This window comes from Buteo buteo, chromosome 16 (assembly GCF_964188355.1).
Source record: "Buteo buteo chromosome 16, bButBut1.hap1.1, whole genome shotgun sequence".
In the NCBI taxonomy this organism is placed as follows: Eukaryota; Metazoa; Chordata; class Aves; order Accipitriformes; family Accipitridae; genus Buteo; species Buteo buteo.
The window spans coordinates 22,374,328-22,391,624 of NC_134186.1; the positions used below are offsets into that span (position 1 = coordinate 22,374,328).

At 39.2% G+C, this 17,297-nt stretch overlaps 1 protein-coding gene across 1 annotated transcript; it reads right to left on the bottom strand.

Annotated features, from left to right (window-relative positions):
• Window positions 1–53: 53 nt before the first annotated feature.
• EIF3M (eukaryotic translation initiation factor 3 subunit M) lies at window positions 54–16,505 on the bottom strand. Its single transcript, XM_075048198.1, has 11 exons — window positions 16,369–16,505; window positions 14,767–14,899; window positions 13,198–13,336; window positions 12,681–12,804; window positions 12,044–12,138; window positions 6,654–6,737; window positions 5,185–5,284; window positions 4,669–4,750; window positions 1,366–1,509; window positions 749–809; window positions 54–321 (listed from the first exon to the last, which is right to left on the bottom strand). Exons 1-11 carry the CDS (start codon window positions 16,408–16,410, stop codon window positions 201–203), a joined length of 1,125 nt encoding a protein of 374 aa, XP_074904299.1. The 5' UTR covers window positions 16,411–16,505; the 3' UTR covers window positions 54–200.
• Window positions 16,506–17,297: the final 792 nt, after the last annotated feature.

Here is a 17,297-nt window from a genome sequence, read left to right on the forward strand (position 1 = left end):
CCAATATTGCTACTGTTTTTTGTTGCCAATTATGTAAGAAAATCAACAGAAGATATTTTCCCATGTTAGTTTTATTGCTTTTTTGTGTGTGTTGCAATTTAGAATATTTAGCTTCTTTAAACCAATTGCATACATTTTGGAAACATTCACAAATTGTCAAAGTTTTTAATAAATTTCATCTATAGTGACGTTACATTTTTTTAGGTGTCTGAGAGACTGAGTAGACTGTTTTTCACTTGATTCAAATTTTGTTTCCAGGTGTTCAGAGTGTCATACAATTGCTGCCATTGCTGCTTTCCAAAAGTCCGATGTGTGCTGTGACTAGAGAAGTAAAACAAAATCAGAAGATGATTACTAGATGTCATACTCACCTATTAATTCTTTCATAGCATTACTTTAGTCTCACAACTGAATAGGGAAATTTTTATTTTCTCTATATAAAGGGCTGCACTTTACCAGTTAAGAGAATTCTGTAGCCTTCCCAAATATTTAAAGCAACAACAGTCATTAGTATTCTTGTCACTATCAGGTCATTAAATGAAATGTGCTGGAAAATAGGACTCTTTCATTAAATAAGCTAATCACATTCAGTGTGAGCTTTAATAAAATTATGATAAATAGCAACTATTTAACTACCAGCAACTGATAGGAACAATACCTTGCTTCTAGTTAAAATATTCTACACATGTAAGTGAAATAATTAGAACACACTAAGTTCTGCAAAATGCTATGAAGAATTAAGTCTTACCTGACAACTACTTTCCTCTGTGTCTGATCTATTTTGCAGTATACCATCTTTGTCTTTACAGCTGCAAAAAAGTAATGCTGTTTTGAGCAATATTTTCAAGATAGAGCAAAGGTATTAAACTGCATAAAAAATGTTCAAAATTAGATCAATAAAAACATAAAAACACAGCAGTTCACTTAATATTGTTTTGCTGTTGGTTTTAACAGTCTAGTAAGCAGAAAAGCAAAATGATGTAACAAGATGAAGGTCATGCCTGAATCCTATTGTTTGGTGCCAACCTATTAAAGCAATATCCTGTACAATTTTTATGAACTTCTCTCCCCTACAAACACATCCTGTTTTAATGACGGCAAACAAAACCAGATGACAAATTAAACCTGCAAACTATGTATTAGTTCTATGAAGAATTACATGAAATACAGTCGCTGTCACTGAAAAGAAAAACACTGTTCAAAAGACAAGTTAGGCACGTCTTTAAGCATGAAGTTTTGCAGCTAGAGCTTGTAACAAACACAGAAATTAAAAATGGATATTTTTCTGAATATTTAACATTAGCATAGAAGACTAAAAGGTATTATTCATTAGCATTGTGTAAAGTATGGTACAGCAGTTCTTACCATCAATAACAAATGCTTCTACATCATCAGCTCCAATCTGAAGTTCTTGTTGCATTGTGTCAAATGATATTTCTTTATTCTCTACAGCCATTCCCATGAAAGTAAGTAGCCTCATTTTTGCCATATTGTGTTCATGCAACAAGCCTGTGTAAAAGCGTTGATAGTTTATGGATATGAATTATAATTCACTAATTAATTTTTTCATGTTTTTACTATATATACTTCCAATAATTTAAAATTTATTTCACACCAAGAAAATACTCCACCTGTCCTTATCAACATTTTTTTGAGGTAAAACATTAATTCATGCATCTTCCTTGTGTTTTGCTAAAATAGCTAGTTTAGTTGTGAATTCATCAAGACTCAGTTGTTCTCAGTAAAAGGTAATAAATATCTACAAAAGTGAAGCACAGAGACTTTTTTGAAACAGTGAAAACATCATCTTAACAGAATTTTAGGTGGTGAGGGTGCAAATTAATTTTTCAGCTGCATCATCTGGAAGAACAGCAATACAACAACAAATGGAAAATACACGACTGGTAATGTCAAAACCTTCTTACAGCCTCACCGCTCATTCTCATGTAGTTGCTTGAAAATAAACCTCTCTCAGTAATGGTTTAGCAACATAACATTTTTGTGCCAGGAGAACGTGTTTTGGCGCTGAATTAACTGTTTGTACCACAGAAAAAAAGCATCATGAGTCACATGTATGCTTACAGCATCTAGCGTGGCAAAAAAGTGTTCTTCAACAAGAGAGGAACAGATATTAAAAGTTAGGTTAGATCTTTTACATGATCATATGAATGGCAACACAAGGAATTGAGCCAAGGGCTTGCATGTCTAAATCAGAGACCATTTTCCTGAAAAAAAAAGGCTAGGTCAACAAAGTTAAGACATTCAGATGAACCAAGGCATTTCTTAATCTGAGTTGTGTGAGGTACCAACTAAGATTCAGTGGAAGCTTCTTTAAAATGAATGTCAGTCATTTTGTTTTGGAATGACATTATAAACAGTCACACTGCTTCAGTAAATATTTAAGTTTGGAATTTATAACATCCATACACTAATAGGAAAGCACATTAGTGCAGCACACCATGTTGTGTTAATTAGCTATAATTATGATGCAGGTTCCCTATTTGGCACTGATTCAACAAAAATGTGATCACCATAATTCACACGAATGAGGAGCACCAGCAACTATACCTAACTGGGTTTAATGGAACTCTACAAGCATCAAAAAATCAATTAGCACACATTAACCCTAATTAACAAATGCAAATGAGATGCTGATTAACTTTCTGAAAAAGACTGCTGATAATACCAGATTAAATGTGGACATGTTAGGGCGATTCAGTTGACACAGATAATGCTACTGCTGGCCTAAGTTGTCAGCATTAATAAAACAACAAATTGTAACAAACTGATGCCACCTGTAGAAGCCTTCACTGCACAGCTTCATAGATTAGTTTTAATTGGTCCTTATCCAGGAAGGGTTGGAACTAAAGCTGATGCTCTACTGTCACTGAAATCCTATTATTAATATCCTTTATTTTAAAGCACAATATCTTGGCAAGTTATTAAAAAAAAGAAAACAAACACAAAAAAACTTTAAAGCATAGTTAAAAATCTGTTTATTTTGGGGAACAGATCACAGGTGTTCTGAAGAATTTTTAATGCCTCATCTAATAATAGTATTGTTTTCTGTACCAAACTGCCCTTGTTTTTCAAATGCATGGCTGAAATGCTCAGACCAGGTTCCTAGCATTCCAGTCTGCACTGCCTCAGAATCTCTACCTTGTCCACTGCTCAAAGACATTCAGAATTTTCTGAGTACACCGTGAAGCAGGTGAGAAATCAAGATAACTTGAAGGCTGTCTTTCGAAACATATTTAAGGATTTTGCTAAGATTATGTGAATCCTAGATATACTGAAAATGCACACACTGTATGTTCACAGAGGTAAACACAGATACAAGGAGGCAAAGAAATTGTGACTATTGTATATTATACAATTGATACTACGTATATGTGTTAACTAATCTTCCATAAATTTATTCAAACAACAGCATAAAAGCATTTACAGCAAATACTTCTGTGGACAAATACCTAACAGATAAACTATTTCAATACATAAAAATAATTAGAATACAAAAAGCACTTTCCCCTATGAAAGAAAAGCCTAAGATGTCTACACAACTGATGTTCAAATACATATGACAAAAGGTATGCTTATCCTATATACAGATTTACAAGCTACCAAAAACTTGCTGCTAATTTTATCCACAAAAAATTACATTGATATTTCCATCATTTTAATACCCAAAGTACCAGCATTTTAAACCTTTGAGGGTAATTATTCTCAGAATTATACCACACTCCATTAAGCAAAATAATGCATGTGTTGAAAGGCTGCACTAAACTCTGTTTTAGCAAAACTATGCCTTTCCTCAAATGCATTCAGCCAGTATTGAAGTGTCATTTCAAAATCAAAGTTATAAAAAAAATAAAAATTGATTTTTATGGAAACATTTATTCATTACCAATATGTCAAAACCTTAATGCAGTAATAAAAAAATCTGCATCATTGAGCAATCTCTGCATTGTCACTGACCCCTGTCCTAAAAAGCTGGAATATAAAAAACGTAATTTTAATGCATGCAATAGCTTATGAACCAGTGCTCCTTTGAAACAGTCAATTACACATCAACGGGGGAGTGTCAAAGTGTTAATTACTACTCCTTTTTTCCACAGTGTGTAAATAAAGAGGGTGCTGACATTAACATTCCATCACATTGCTTCATGTGATGAAACAAATTAACTGGGACAGACTGTGGCTTGCTAGGTCTAATGCATCAGCACATGCAGACACACACACACACACACTATTTGCATGTTTTATCTTACTGTTCAGAAGAATTATTTGCTGTTATAAAGTTATTTATCATAAAAAAAAATATTGTAAGGTATTTATACAAGCTGCTGGCTTAATAAAATTGTAATCTCTGGCCTAGCCTAGAAGTATCAACGCATTAAAGCTCCCCTCCCAAAAGGTTTAACTGAAAAGAAGTGGGGAAAAACACAGTTCACTTCCAAACATAAAACAGCTTGTCCTAGTAGAACAAACCATAGTTAGATGGTCCATTTATGATCTAGTAGAGGTTAGAGTCTACAAACTCTAAACCATTCTTAAAAATTCCTATTACATTTCCTTGGCTTCAATATATGGGATCAAACTGAAACACTTTGCAGCTTCCGTATCTTAAGCCATGTAAATAGCCAGAAATGTAATGATCTGAAAACTTACCAAGGGAGTCAATGAAGTCTTTGTTGTTCTGATAAAACTTGACATAGGATGCTAGTTTAGCACTCACAAAAATTGTCAAAAGCTAGAAGATGGAAAAGAAATACAAGAACAGTTTAAATATTATCTATGTTTCCCTCCCTGTAGACTGGAGGGGGGGGGGGAGAGAACTATTGGTACTGAACAGAAAAATAAACTGTTAAGAGCTAAAATTCTGTCTTCTGTCAATAGCTGAGAGCAATCTGTACTGCGGTTATTTCCTTTTCCTCAGACTTGAAAGGCAGTTTTGCTACAGAGCTCATGTGAGGGCAGGATTTGTAACCGAGTTTCTGAAACTTCTGAAGGGAAACACTTCACATGTAGTATTTTAATTTTTTAATTCTAAAAGCATTAAAAGAAATAGTACATTGCAGCTCAATATTACTGACATAGATAACTATTCTAGTAAATTTGAAGACACTAAAAGAACAAGGCACTCTACAGATATCAAACCATCTTGCTAAAAACAAAGTTACTTACATCATGAATAAGTTCTCCTTCCAAAAATTTGACTGGTTTTAAGGCAAGAAGATGATCAAAGAGAAAGGTATTTGGATCCTTCAATGCTCGCACAATACATCTAATTAGAAAAGAAAAATGCTTATTTTTACAGCAATACACATTTTTATAAGTAAGTGCAACTCAATCCTTGCTTGCTAGGAAACAACCAAGGGTTTTCAACTATTCCTAAACGTAAAACATGTCACATTCCAATTTTAATCTTCGTTTTACAGACGGAAAAAATAAGGAACAGAAAACATTAAGTAATTTTCCCAGCATCACAAACGATAGTTGCCAGGTGGTAAGACTACAGATCACCCTACTGTTTCCATCTCTGCATTTATTTTCAGCCCCGCCTTCATTCCTAGAGGTATTTTTACTGTTCTCCTAAAATTTCACAGAATAAAGTTGTTTAGGAAGATTAATTATCCTTGAATACGTGACACAAAACAGAGAAAACCCCCAATACCAAATACGGCAAGGCCTATGATTCATCAGTTGCAGCTCCGGACTATAAAAAGACCTAAAGTGTTTCTAGAACTCTAGGTGAAAGCTTTTGTTCAGCGGCACGTGAGAAGACAGTGCTACACTCGCTCCGATGGCCTAGACCACGATGCTGCCACATAACATACACCCAGAAGTACCTACGGTCTGCATAGACGCAGCAATATGATAAACCCTAGGCAGACGTGTTCTCTCAGATGTAAAAACCCTCAGATTGCTGTAGGATGGTCAATGAAGTTTTCATTTATGCAGACACTTTAATTTTCAAAATGAGTCATCTTGATTTTCCTCCATGCTCAAGTATAAACAACTCCCTTGAGAACTACTGGCTGTACACACCTGGCAGAACTACACAACTTATTAAAAATCTAATTCCTAAGAAGAATCATGATAGGTAGAATGTCAAAATACAAGCTTTTACTCATTTTGGCCAGTGGGGAGAATACACTGTTAAGAATCAACTCACTCCCAGCTTGTCCAACAAGTAAGTTTATTTCTGTGCAGTTCACATCCTTAGTACTTGCTCACAGAAAAGAGAGCAAGAATTTCTTTTCAACACAAAGTGCTATTTGAAAAGAACACTCTTAGTTAGAGAATCAAACAATCAGTAAGTAAAAAATCTGAAATAAAGGATGCCAATTCAAAGTTTGATTGCACAGTTGATGTAAACGAAGTCCTTACCCCAGGCTGACTGATCTCTCAGCCATGACCAGAAACACACCTGTGCACTCGCACAATGCAGTAAACCTGACTGCCTAGAAACAACCAAACCTACTGTAGATTGGACAGATAAATTCTCGATCAAGTCAGCCATGCTATAGAAAAGAGGCTGTGTCAGGGCCCTTGCCTGCCAGGCCATTCGATACTCTTAATAGTAAGGTGATCAACGTAATTTAGCAATTGAGAAAAAGCTACTTTTAAGGAAACTGGGACGTCAGTATTACCTGTGAGCATCAACTCTAGCCTGAGAAGCATTGTCCTCTGTGTAACTTCCCAGGAGTTCCACCATTACTTTTGCTGCAGTGTCACTACAGAAGAAAAATAAAGTTACCTCAGGATTGCTGAAAAAGATAGTTCAAACAAGACACTCAAATATTTAAGTAATTCCATTATGATGTTATAGGTCAAATTAAATTACACTTGAAAAAGATGTAGATGATCCATTTTAATTCTAGTGGAGAGAACAAATTAACTAGATGTATTCTTTCAATTCTTGTTCTACAAAATGTTTATCTTCACCCTTCATTTCATTCTCTTAAATTGATAAATTACCTACTGGTTATGGAAAAAGCTTTCTGAGCTAGGAACAGCTTTATATGGTTCACTAGAATGCTCCTCTTATGCACATCTGGATTTAATCATTGCAGAATAAGTAGCACTGCAAAGTTTATTTCAAATGTAAAATGGCATATCTTAAAGAATATTTATGGTCAGGAAAATGACTGTGTAACAGCTGCCTCTTCTTCTGTCACAGATTCTCTCTTCAAGTATTCAGAGTGAGAGCTGCTCATTTTACTGACGAAGTTAAGCAGCCAGCAATTAGACTGGCTTAGGCTGCTGTGAAGCAAGCAGCTTGCAACATTGCTTTGACAGACAACTTTTAGAAAAACAATTCATTCTAAGAAAATTAAGTAAACCTACAGCCTTGTCTACCCAGATTATTTTGTAAACAACAGCTCATCAGTTACTGCAAACCAGCTCTGAGACCATTACCCTGTCATTTTAACAGATTTTGATTTGTGTTCACGTAACACTTCTTACCACTAGTGAGGCCAGCAACTGCTGATGCTTTTTACAAAATTTTCAGCAAAAAAATATACACATTGAATATGCTGTGTGTATACACACAAAAAACTATTTCCTATTTCTCCTGGAATTCTTGTTAACTATCAAAATAGAAGGCTGTGACAGTCCTTCTATACAGAGAATAGATTTTGCTCATGCCATCTTACTACTTCCTTTGACAAGATAAGGTGTGGATGTAGATACGACCAAAACTCAACAGTGAGAGCACAACCAAAACTCAGTGATGTGCGCGTGTGCTTTGCAGAAGTCTCCCATGCACATACATGGACTGGCAACTACTCTACTAAAAGGTACTTCCTCAGTGGACAGGAGGAAGGCTGGATGCTGCTCTCCAGAGTACAGTGAGCTACAGTGTAAAGCTAAGCTCTTCAGACACAACACATTTCCCCATGTGGTCTAATAGGCCTACAAAACTTTCCTTAAAAGAAAAAACTCTGCAAGAATAAAGTTTCAATTCACTTTTTAATTACTTAAGTTAATGGCATAAATTGCAGAGGGAAGGAACAAACCAACACAACACTCCCAGTACATACTGTGCTGTGATACAGGTTTAACCCATATAGCAGCACAGGTCTGAATTGGCTTTCTAGTACAATTACACTATCTTTATATGGGTATTTATTTTAAATCTCACAATACTACTATTTGACAACTTTTTTACAGAGTGAGGTTTTGTGCTCATAGAGAATTTACCAGATCTCATGGATATGCAGTACAAATATTAAGACATCATGGGAAACAAGGAATACTATTTATCATCTGGATGTATACTGAGTGAAGACAGTTTGTGCCCAAGGCAGGGGAATTTTGTATAGGTCCCAGCCATTATTCCAGAACTGTCTTCAGGGATGTAAACTTGAATGAAACATATGTTTTAAGACCCAGCATTAAAAAGGTCAGCTTATGTTTTCTCATGGCAACTGATATCGGTGTGTAGAGGAACTGATAGCTCTGTATCAGTGAAATAAAATTAATTTAGACAGCTTTATATATGACAGAACCATTTGCATGTAAATCAGTCTATGACAGACTGATTTTTGCACTGGTGAAATCTTATCAACACTAGATGTTCTAGTGAAAACAAAGAACCAGTTTCATACAGACTGATACTATGTAGACATTCAAAGAAAGAGGCTCAGCTGATGTGCTATTCAACCTAACAATACAAGACTCCTTATTTAATATAAGCTTTCAGTAGCTGATCTTATACACTTCAGCACTGTGGTACAGATTTCTGGACCCTTTCCTCTCCTCCCCCTTCCCTGAGGAGCAAAAATTGAAAACTATGCATTTAACTAATTTCAAATAGTATTTGCAATCCCCCACCTTTTTTTTTTTTTTTGAAGTGGGGAAGGAGTGGAATCTTTCACTTGTATTTCTAGGAAACATCAGAATGCTACAAGACAAATACTCCCAAACTTTCTGTGCTAAATTCTTGTAAGCCTCAGCAAATATGGCAGGCCTTTTAATCTTATTCATTCTATTCAGCGTCAGATTACTACCATAAATTGGAATGTTTAAAGCAGTAATACAGATCACTATTTTACCAGAGCTCATTGCTACATGTATATCTCACCTAAGATGCAAATGTGAACATTTTTTCTAGCAAGACAGCTTGCCCAAGTACTCTTGGCTCCACTTGCCAGTCTAGATGCGTAACTTGACAAAAAGCCAGTGAGAACTGAAGAGTGATGGTAGATAAAAGGAAGAAAAAAAATACAGAGTATTCAGATGTTGGAATCGAGTCCCTCTACATTACATGATATTAAATGGAATTAAAATTAAATGAAACAATTATTTTGCAGATGCCTGACATGCTGAGCTTTTTGCTACAGGTATGAATAACCAGACTTGCCAGACCTGTTTGAATGTAAACTTGGGCAGGACTAATCCCACTCTGAATCCTGCCAGGTCAACAGCAGAGACCAGCTGTAAGCTGCATCAGGCTAGTGCCTGGCAGGGCCTCTCAGCAGAACTCAACTCTCTGGCTGCATGCAAGCCGTGCATGCTTGTAAAACTCCCATCTATAACTGGAAAAGAAAACAGGTTGCATTACCTTGCAGTTTCATACCAACACAGCTAGGAAAATGCTGAAGACTAAAGCAGCTGAGGCTCAAAACTCTACTGCAGAACCTTTATGGCACGGAGCATAAGCAGCAGAGAAAGTAACTAATCTCTTGCAAAGTTCAGCTACCAAATACAGATCTCAGAAACAAGCCACACCAGCCATCTGTTTTCCAGCCACCACCACCAATTTTTCTTCAGTTGATCATGGGAAAGATAAAAATCCCTCTTCGGAGAGATCAAGATGATTTTGATCATCAGAAAGAAGAAACTTCAACCAGAAAGTGACTGGAAAAGATTTGATAGAACAAGTTTTCACTTATCACTGCAGGAAAGGAACACCACACATAACATCTACATGATCTACTTCTCATGAGCTACCAATCTGTTCACTACTAACTTATCCATTGGGGAAAAGTCTATTAGCTATGGAAAACCACCTCTTCTGCCACATTGAGTGAAGTTAAAACATAAAACGAACCAAAACAAAAAAATTAAACTCAAATTTTTTCAACAATTATTCTTTTCCCTTGATTACAAATCAACACCGTAACTGAGGTATTATTTTTATTACTTAATTTTCAGTTCCCACTCCCCATACTGCTAGATAGAGCAACATTCCTGAGTGCTAAAGCTGGAATGCTGCTGTGAGTTTCCCATACTATCGCAAATACTGCCCACTGATCCAGGAGAGTGAACCAGGTCAAAGGTGCTAAGGTCAATTCTTGTTTTCTTTTCTGGAGAGAAGTGCAAGTGCTCTGAAAAATTGCTCCATTCAGTGCAAAGCTTGCTGCAACAGATGGTAAGGACACTGAGTGCAGGAGTAATACATTACAGGGTTTGTGAAAGTTTTTAATGCCTAACTTGCAAATATTACCTATTATTAGTAAGCAAAAACCATTTGGTAGCAAGGTTACTGGTACCACTGGAAACAAAAATTAGAAGTCTAATCCACAGATTTGATAACAAGACTAGCTAAAAATAGTTAGTATGGGAATTAAGCTAGTTAAAACCTCTCAGTAAATCAATAGGATGAGAAGTGTTTAAAAAAGTAGGGGCATTGCAGAGTATCAGTGTAATACTTCTGAAACAAAGTAAGCACTAAGCAATGTGTAAGATCTCTGATTAACAGTTCTGAAATTATTTTGACCATCTCAAATCTGTCATACAGTACTATCAACGCAAAAGCATTTTAGTGTTAGTAACAGGAATAGGAATTCCCAATAATGATGCAGCTCACGGTGTAACTACTCCATAAGGATTAATCATCCCTAAGTTGAGGTTAGTTAAAAATGATCCTGCTATGTTGACACAGCATTTCCAGGCCAGAAAAAGCTAACTCTCCTGCCAGAAGAAACTCTCCTCCTCCTATGACAGCTCCACACTTGCCTTTTTTAAACCCTGGCAAGGTCACCTCCCCAGTCCAAACCACCCTGCAGTTACACAAATGTACAAACACACACAGGTGCTGGTAGCTGGAGGGGACAGAACAGGAATGGGGGGTACAGGACAGAATTGCTTCCTTCTGCAGCAGTACAAGGTTATGCAAATGTAGAAAACGCAAGTGCAGTTCTGCTACCAGTGTAAAGGTCCTGATGCTGCCTCACTATGAAAATTAAAAAAAAAACCAAAAACAAAACCTTAGAAAACTAACTCAGAAAACAAAGGGAAAGGGAAAGGCGGGGGGAAGCAACACACACACCCCCCACACACATCCCAAACTACAGCAGGGACAGTTGAGACCAGCTGAAACTGTTGTGGAACTACCTGCTGAAACTACTTCTGATACCAGCCCATCTCTATAGCCCTGGCCAATGCAGTCAATACATCGTAACACATCTGGAAGATAAACTGATGACAGCTCTCAGTTAAGACTTACATTAATTTACAGACTCGATACACACAGGATTACTTTACATGCCAGAAGACACTGGTCTGCCAAGTTTGTTAGATCAAAGATGCTTCTTATGATCCAGGATAATAATTTAAAGTGGCCAAGCAGGTATTCTGTGGACATTAATTTCCATGACTAGTGGAAAGCTCTGTCCTAAAGGTAATGTTTACATAAAAAGACTGATTCTGTTAACTGTGATTGATAAGCCTCCCAACATCATTAAGTAAGAGATAGCACTACCATGCACTAAAATGTCAAAAGTGTAATTAAATAATAAACTTGGCATAATGCTGCAATGCTCAAAGATTAATACTTATAGAAAGCAATAGTTTTATTTCAGGAGTCTGTGATTTGCAGCTAATTCACTACTAACTTTAATATTCTTGGAAACACTAGTTTAACATAAGAGTGCTTAAAAACATAAAAAGAAAAAGACCCAGGTATATTTGGATTGAATTATCAGTACAGATTAATTTTAAAAGTGTTGCGAGAAATACTTTCCCTACAGATCACTTATAATACTTCAACTTAAAATACAGTTATCTAGAATCTATTACTTGTCTTTTATACCTTTTCTTGCAGTCTACCAGGACATCGTACAGCAGTCTCAGAAGAGTATGCTTTTTCTCTGTACCAAGATTCCAGTCAGAAATCCATTTTCGAACCTAGGTAGAAAACAAGTGAAAAAGAAGCATTGGAGAAAAGACTAAAATAAAACTGAAAGTACTTCTCATTTTCTCTCAAGCAGAAAAGGATCGAAAAGGTCTTGCAGAGATTTCTCCTTTGGGTCCTCTCTCAGGCTCCCCATGCAGAACCTGGAAGTTTTCCCACAAGAAGCCAAAAGTCTGTGCTCTCCATGTTACTTCCTAAATAAGGATGAGTGATTCTAATGCACCCTTGATTCCAGAGCAAGTGACAAGAACTTGATGCCTCACTCCTGATCAAAGCTTCTCACTTTCATTACTATCACAGGAATGAAACAGACACATCTAACTACGTTCAGCATCAGAAATGGAAAATAAATGGCAACTTGATTTAGATTCAGTGGACAGACCTTTAAAAGATAAGAAATTCTGTATTCTGCATTTCTTATTTCACTAGGCTCTGGCAATTTATAAGAGACATTCTGTATCAACTCTGACTAGTATTTAGTGAGATGCAACACAGTTAATACAAAGGCCATAACTTCAAGCACCACATTAATTACCTGATCTAGTTCAGTTGGAATGTACTGGATGGCACCACATGACGAGGCCACTTTAAGAAGGCTGCAGTACACTGTGTATCTCACAGGAGTGTTCTTATCCATACCATGGAAGAGATTGCTCAGTCTAAACCACAAACAACAAACAACTGAGTTGAAGAGGTTTCAAAAAACATTACTGGAGTGCATATAAATGTCTCTATTAAGATGTGCGCTAGTACACCCAAAGCACCCGGTGGCACCTTATGTCCATGATGGATTTTAACAGCTTCCAGTTTTGTAACCATTTTCAGCAGAGGAGCTGAAAACTATGCATTTTAAATTTAATTTTGTAATACCCAAGCAAAGAAAGTATATTGGTACTTCTATTTTATGACAGGGAAAAAGGAGGTAAAAAAAAGACTGCTTCCTGCATCAGAGAGACATATCTTGACAGACACCCCACACTTGGATTTAAAGACATACAAGATAATGACTTTGCAAGGTACCACTGTCTCACTTTCCTCAGTATAATACTTACAGCTGAAGCCTAAGAGATGGGCGCTCTCCTTCCCGAAATTTTACTAACTTCTCACACAGGCTTTCAATCAATGCTTCTTGTTTGTCAGGTTCCAGGATAAGAAGCAAAGAGACTACACTGTTCATCACACTCTCAACATCTGCACAAAACAAAACATGCAGCTGTTTAAAACTGCAAGCAGCAATCATCACTAGCTATTTCATGCTGGAGAGTTACTTCTGCTATGAATGATTATTTAGCACCAGCAAGAACTGTGAAAGAGAGAAAATGCCAAGGTAACCAATCTGGATATTCATCAGAATGTACCAGAGATTTGGCTCATGTGGTCTTTCACCAACACATCTCATGTAAAGCAAGAATTACCCCTCTAAGGTCAAAACAGAATTTGGTATTTGGTATCATGCTTGCTCTGAATTCTCTGTTGACACATAAGGGAAGTCAGAGGAACTTCAGGTTTTGGCCTTAAAAAACCCAGTGGCTTCCTCCTGCACATCCAGAAAACCGCTCCACAGTTCTATAGTGAGAATACTAACACTAAGTGCTCAAGTACAGTAAAACATTTCACCAGGAGCACAAGGGATACCCAGACCACAGGGAAAATACCCGCAAGAACAAAGTCTATTCAAAAGCTTCCCCAGCTCCTGTTTTAAGCATGGTGTTCCATCCTTTCCAAACAGGACCAGACAGGTTTTGTGTTTTCTTTTCACAGTCTCCCCAAATACGAGTTAGGCAAAGGGCAAGAACAAAATTCATTACATATGGAAAATACTATTTATTCCCCGAAATGACATCTGAACATCAAACAGCAGAGCAATAAGCTTCTCCAGGATTTCATACTCATTTGCCTACAGTAAAAGGCAACATGAAATAATCTTAAGTACTCTTTCTTAGATGAACCATGCATTCTTTCAAACAACATATACTATTCATATTAGCAATTGATTTTTTACATGTAAAAGTTCTAAATGGAATTTGTATATTAGTACAGAGCACAACAGGCACAGAAAGATCATTTAAGGCTATGGCAGCATTATCAGTGGCATTAAAACATATTAGTGCACTTTCTAAGGATCTACAGCCCTAACTCGAAAAGAGTTACTGACTACTGAAAATCCTAGTGTTTTCAGACAATAATAGTCAAATAATGTTTAGGCCTTAAAACTTCTACTTACAGATGTCTAGTCCTAATTTTTGTTGTCACTTTTCTTTTTCTTGATCTGCGCCACCACAGCCAGTAACTGACAATAAGTCTTATTTTTATCATACCTTTTTTTCAGATTGAAAACCTATTTTACATACAATTTACTATGCCTTCATAACAAGTGCAGTCTAGCTCAATTTCTGACTTCTTCAAAGGGCGCTGGATGTTTGGAGAAGGGAGGGGTAGAGTACATGCAAATTTTACATGGCAATGATGGAAATAAGCACTTCCAGTTTTATAAAGATGCATGTGTTAACATGCAAGCATGCAAGCCATGCAACATACCTCTAAATTCTGCCAGCTGTTATTGTTTGAAAGCAGTGATGGTGATATGTTTAGCAAAAGCAACAAGACTTAAAGATGCAAACCTTTGTCATCCTCTTTCAGGCACACGTCACAAACTTCAATAATCTGTGCCAAGTCCACATGAAGTCCACCTTCAGCGTTTTCTTCAGAGATTTCTGCTCCTTTCGATTTCAGGTAAGCTCGAAGTTCTGCAGCCTTAAAAAAAAAGACAACATACACAAACAAAAGTTGTTTTGTGAACAGCAAAGTCAAAGTAATTAAATTTCTTACAGAATTTTGTTCTGCAACCACTCCTCTGCCCCCACTGCTCGCTCACACTTCCTCTCACTTCTCCCTACCACCCTGTATCCTACAACACTCCTCCACTTCAACGTACAACCCAAATACCGACTCAGCGTAAGATGCTGCACGTGCTATGGCTGGTTTCCCTGGAACTGAATAGATGACACAACTGTTGAACTTTCTCACAGTATGAACGTGTCACTTGGAACAGGTTAGAGGAAAGCAGGCCTAGTAAGTTTTTGCGACAAAGATGCTTTCTTAGGAATTTTTATTATCTTTTACTCCCTTTGAAAACTTCAGGCAAAACAATAAAACCATTTAGTTGCTTCTTCACTAGAAAAGAAAAAGGGTATAAACAAAACCACTTTAGAGGAGACAGAACTTACAGTCTTCACACAAGTTAAAGACAGTTCCCAACATAATGCTACAACCTGCCTTACCTTATTAGCATTTAAGCCTACACTAAGAAAATATCTTTCCCCCAGCGACAGGCCTATTCATTAATGTCACACTCCACAGTTTCAGCAGCAGAACCATAACCCTTCAGAAACAATCTGCATGAGGCCATACAACTTTTGGCACAGGGGAACTCTGACCGGGATGCTACTGTGACACCAGGCGTCATTTACATCAAATCATTACGGTACCATCAGACACAGCTAAATGATCTCGGACCCCTTACTGTACTGAAGATGTTTCAGACTAACTACTCGATGGCGATTTACTAGACATTATGGCAAGCGAAAACTGGACTGAAGGCCAGTAGTTGTGTATGCATGTCTTGTAGATTTCCAACTGTGCATATACACACCACTTAAAAGACACCGGGAAACCCTAGAATTCAAAGACAAAACAAAGAAGTAGCTCAAAGACAAAATTCACAGTTCCCATGCCCGCAGATTCGAGAACCCTGCAAAACCAAGATGCATATGCAATGCTCCAGCCCGTATCTGAACGGGTTTTCCTGTGCTAAAAAAAAAAAAAAAAAAGCACTGCAGAAGAAAAATGAAAACAAAGCACTAGGGAGGTGAAGAACTTTGAAGAGGAATCTGCGAGCAGACTTATCTCTCCGGCCGCTTTTCCTGTCACATCTCTCCAGGACACAGCCCACAGCAGTTGAGGACGAGCTACGCGGGCTCCGCGGCGAGCAGCGGCCTTGGCCAGCACAGGGACGCGCGCCCCCGTCAAGGCGACCGGGCTGACTGACTGACTGACTGACAGCGACGGGACGGGACGGGGCCCCCCGCCCCGCAGGCCGCCGCAGCCCGGCCCGGCCCTGCTTCCCCACGGCGGGACCGACCCCCGAGGGCCGGGACCCGGCCCCCTCGCTCTGCCGCCGACACCCCCGCGACCCGCTCCCCTGCCGAGCCCCGGCCGCTGACCTGATCCTCCTCCGTGATGTCGATAAAAGCCGGGACGCTCATGGCGGCGGAGGTTGCCGCTGGCCGGACCGAGCACGCCGCCCGCACCGGAAAGGCAGAGCGGCTTCCGGTGCCGCGCGCCGCCCGCTTCCGCTTCCCCGCTGCTGGGGGGCGGGGCGGGCCGGGGCGGGGCCTCGCGCTCCGCCCTGCCCGCCGCGCGCCGGTGGCGGTGAGGTGAGGTGAGGCGGGGCGAGGCGCGAGCCGTCAACGGCGACCGGCGGCTGCGGCCGCGGCCCCTCAGCAAGGGCGCGGATCGCCGCCAGCCTCCGCCTGGCCCGCTGTCGCCCCGGTCCCCGAGCGGTTCCCCTCGGGCCCTCGCCGGCCGAGTTCTGCTGCGGGGCGGAGGTGCCCCCGCCGCGGCCGGGCGACTTCAGGGCAGCCCGGACCCGGATTCTACCTCACAGTCTGGCGGGCGGCAGCGGGCCGTGCCTCGGCGGCAGCGGGCCGTGCCGGCTGCCGCCGGGCGGGTCGCCTCAGCGCTCGTCCCTGCGAGGGAGATGGGAGTAGCTGGCCGCCCTTAGGCAGGTACTCCCGGGTGCGCTGTTGCCTGTATGCCGTCGGTGTCGGCAGGACTGCTACCGTGTGGAAACAAAGATCATTTTTTTCTCTCTTTCCGTCTAAAAGGAGTGTTTCCTACACCACCACCACCCCCCACCCCCAAAAGTGTAAGTTCTTGCCTAGTCCTTTCTCCTGGAAGAGTTTAAATAATAGACTTAATGTAGGTATGTCGGGAGTGAAACGTGGCCAGAGAAAGGACAAAAGCTCCTAACCAGATGGCTAGTAACCCGCTGCTTAGTTTGTTTTAACACCTTAGCTCGTAATCCAACTGAAAGTAACAAACCATGACTCGGTGTTACCGACATAGTGCACGTTTTTTCAGCTGAAGTGTT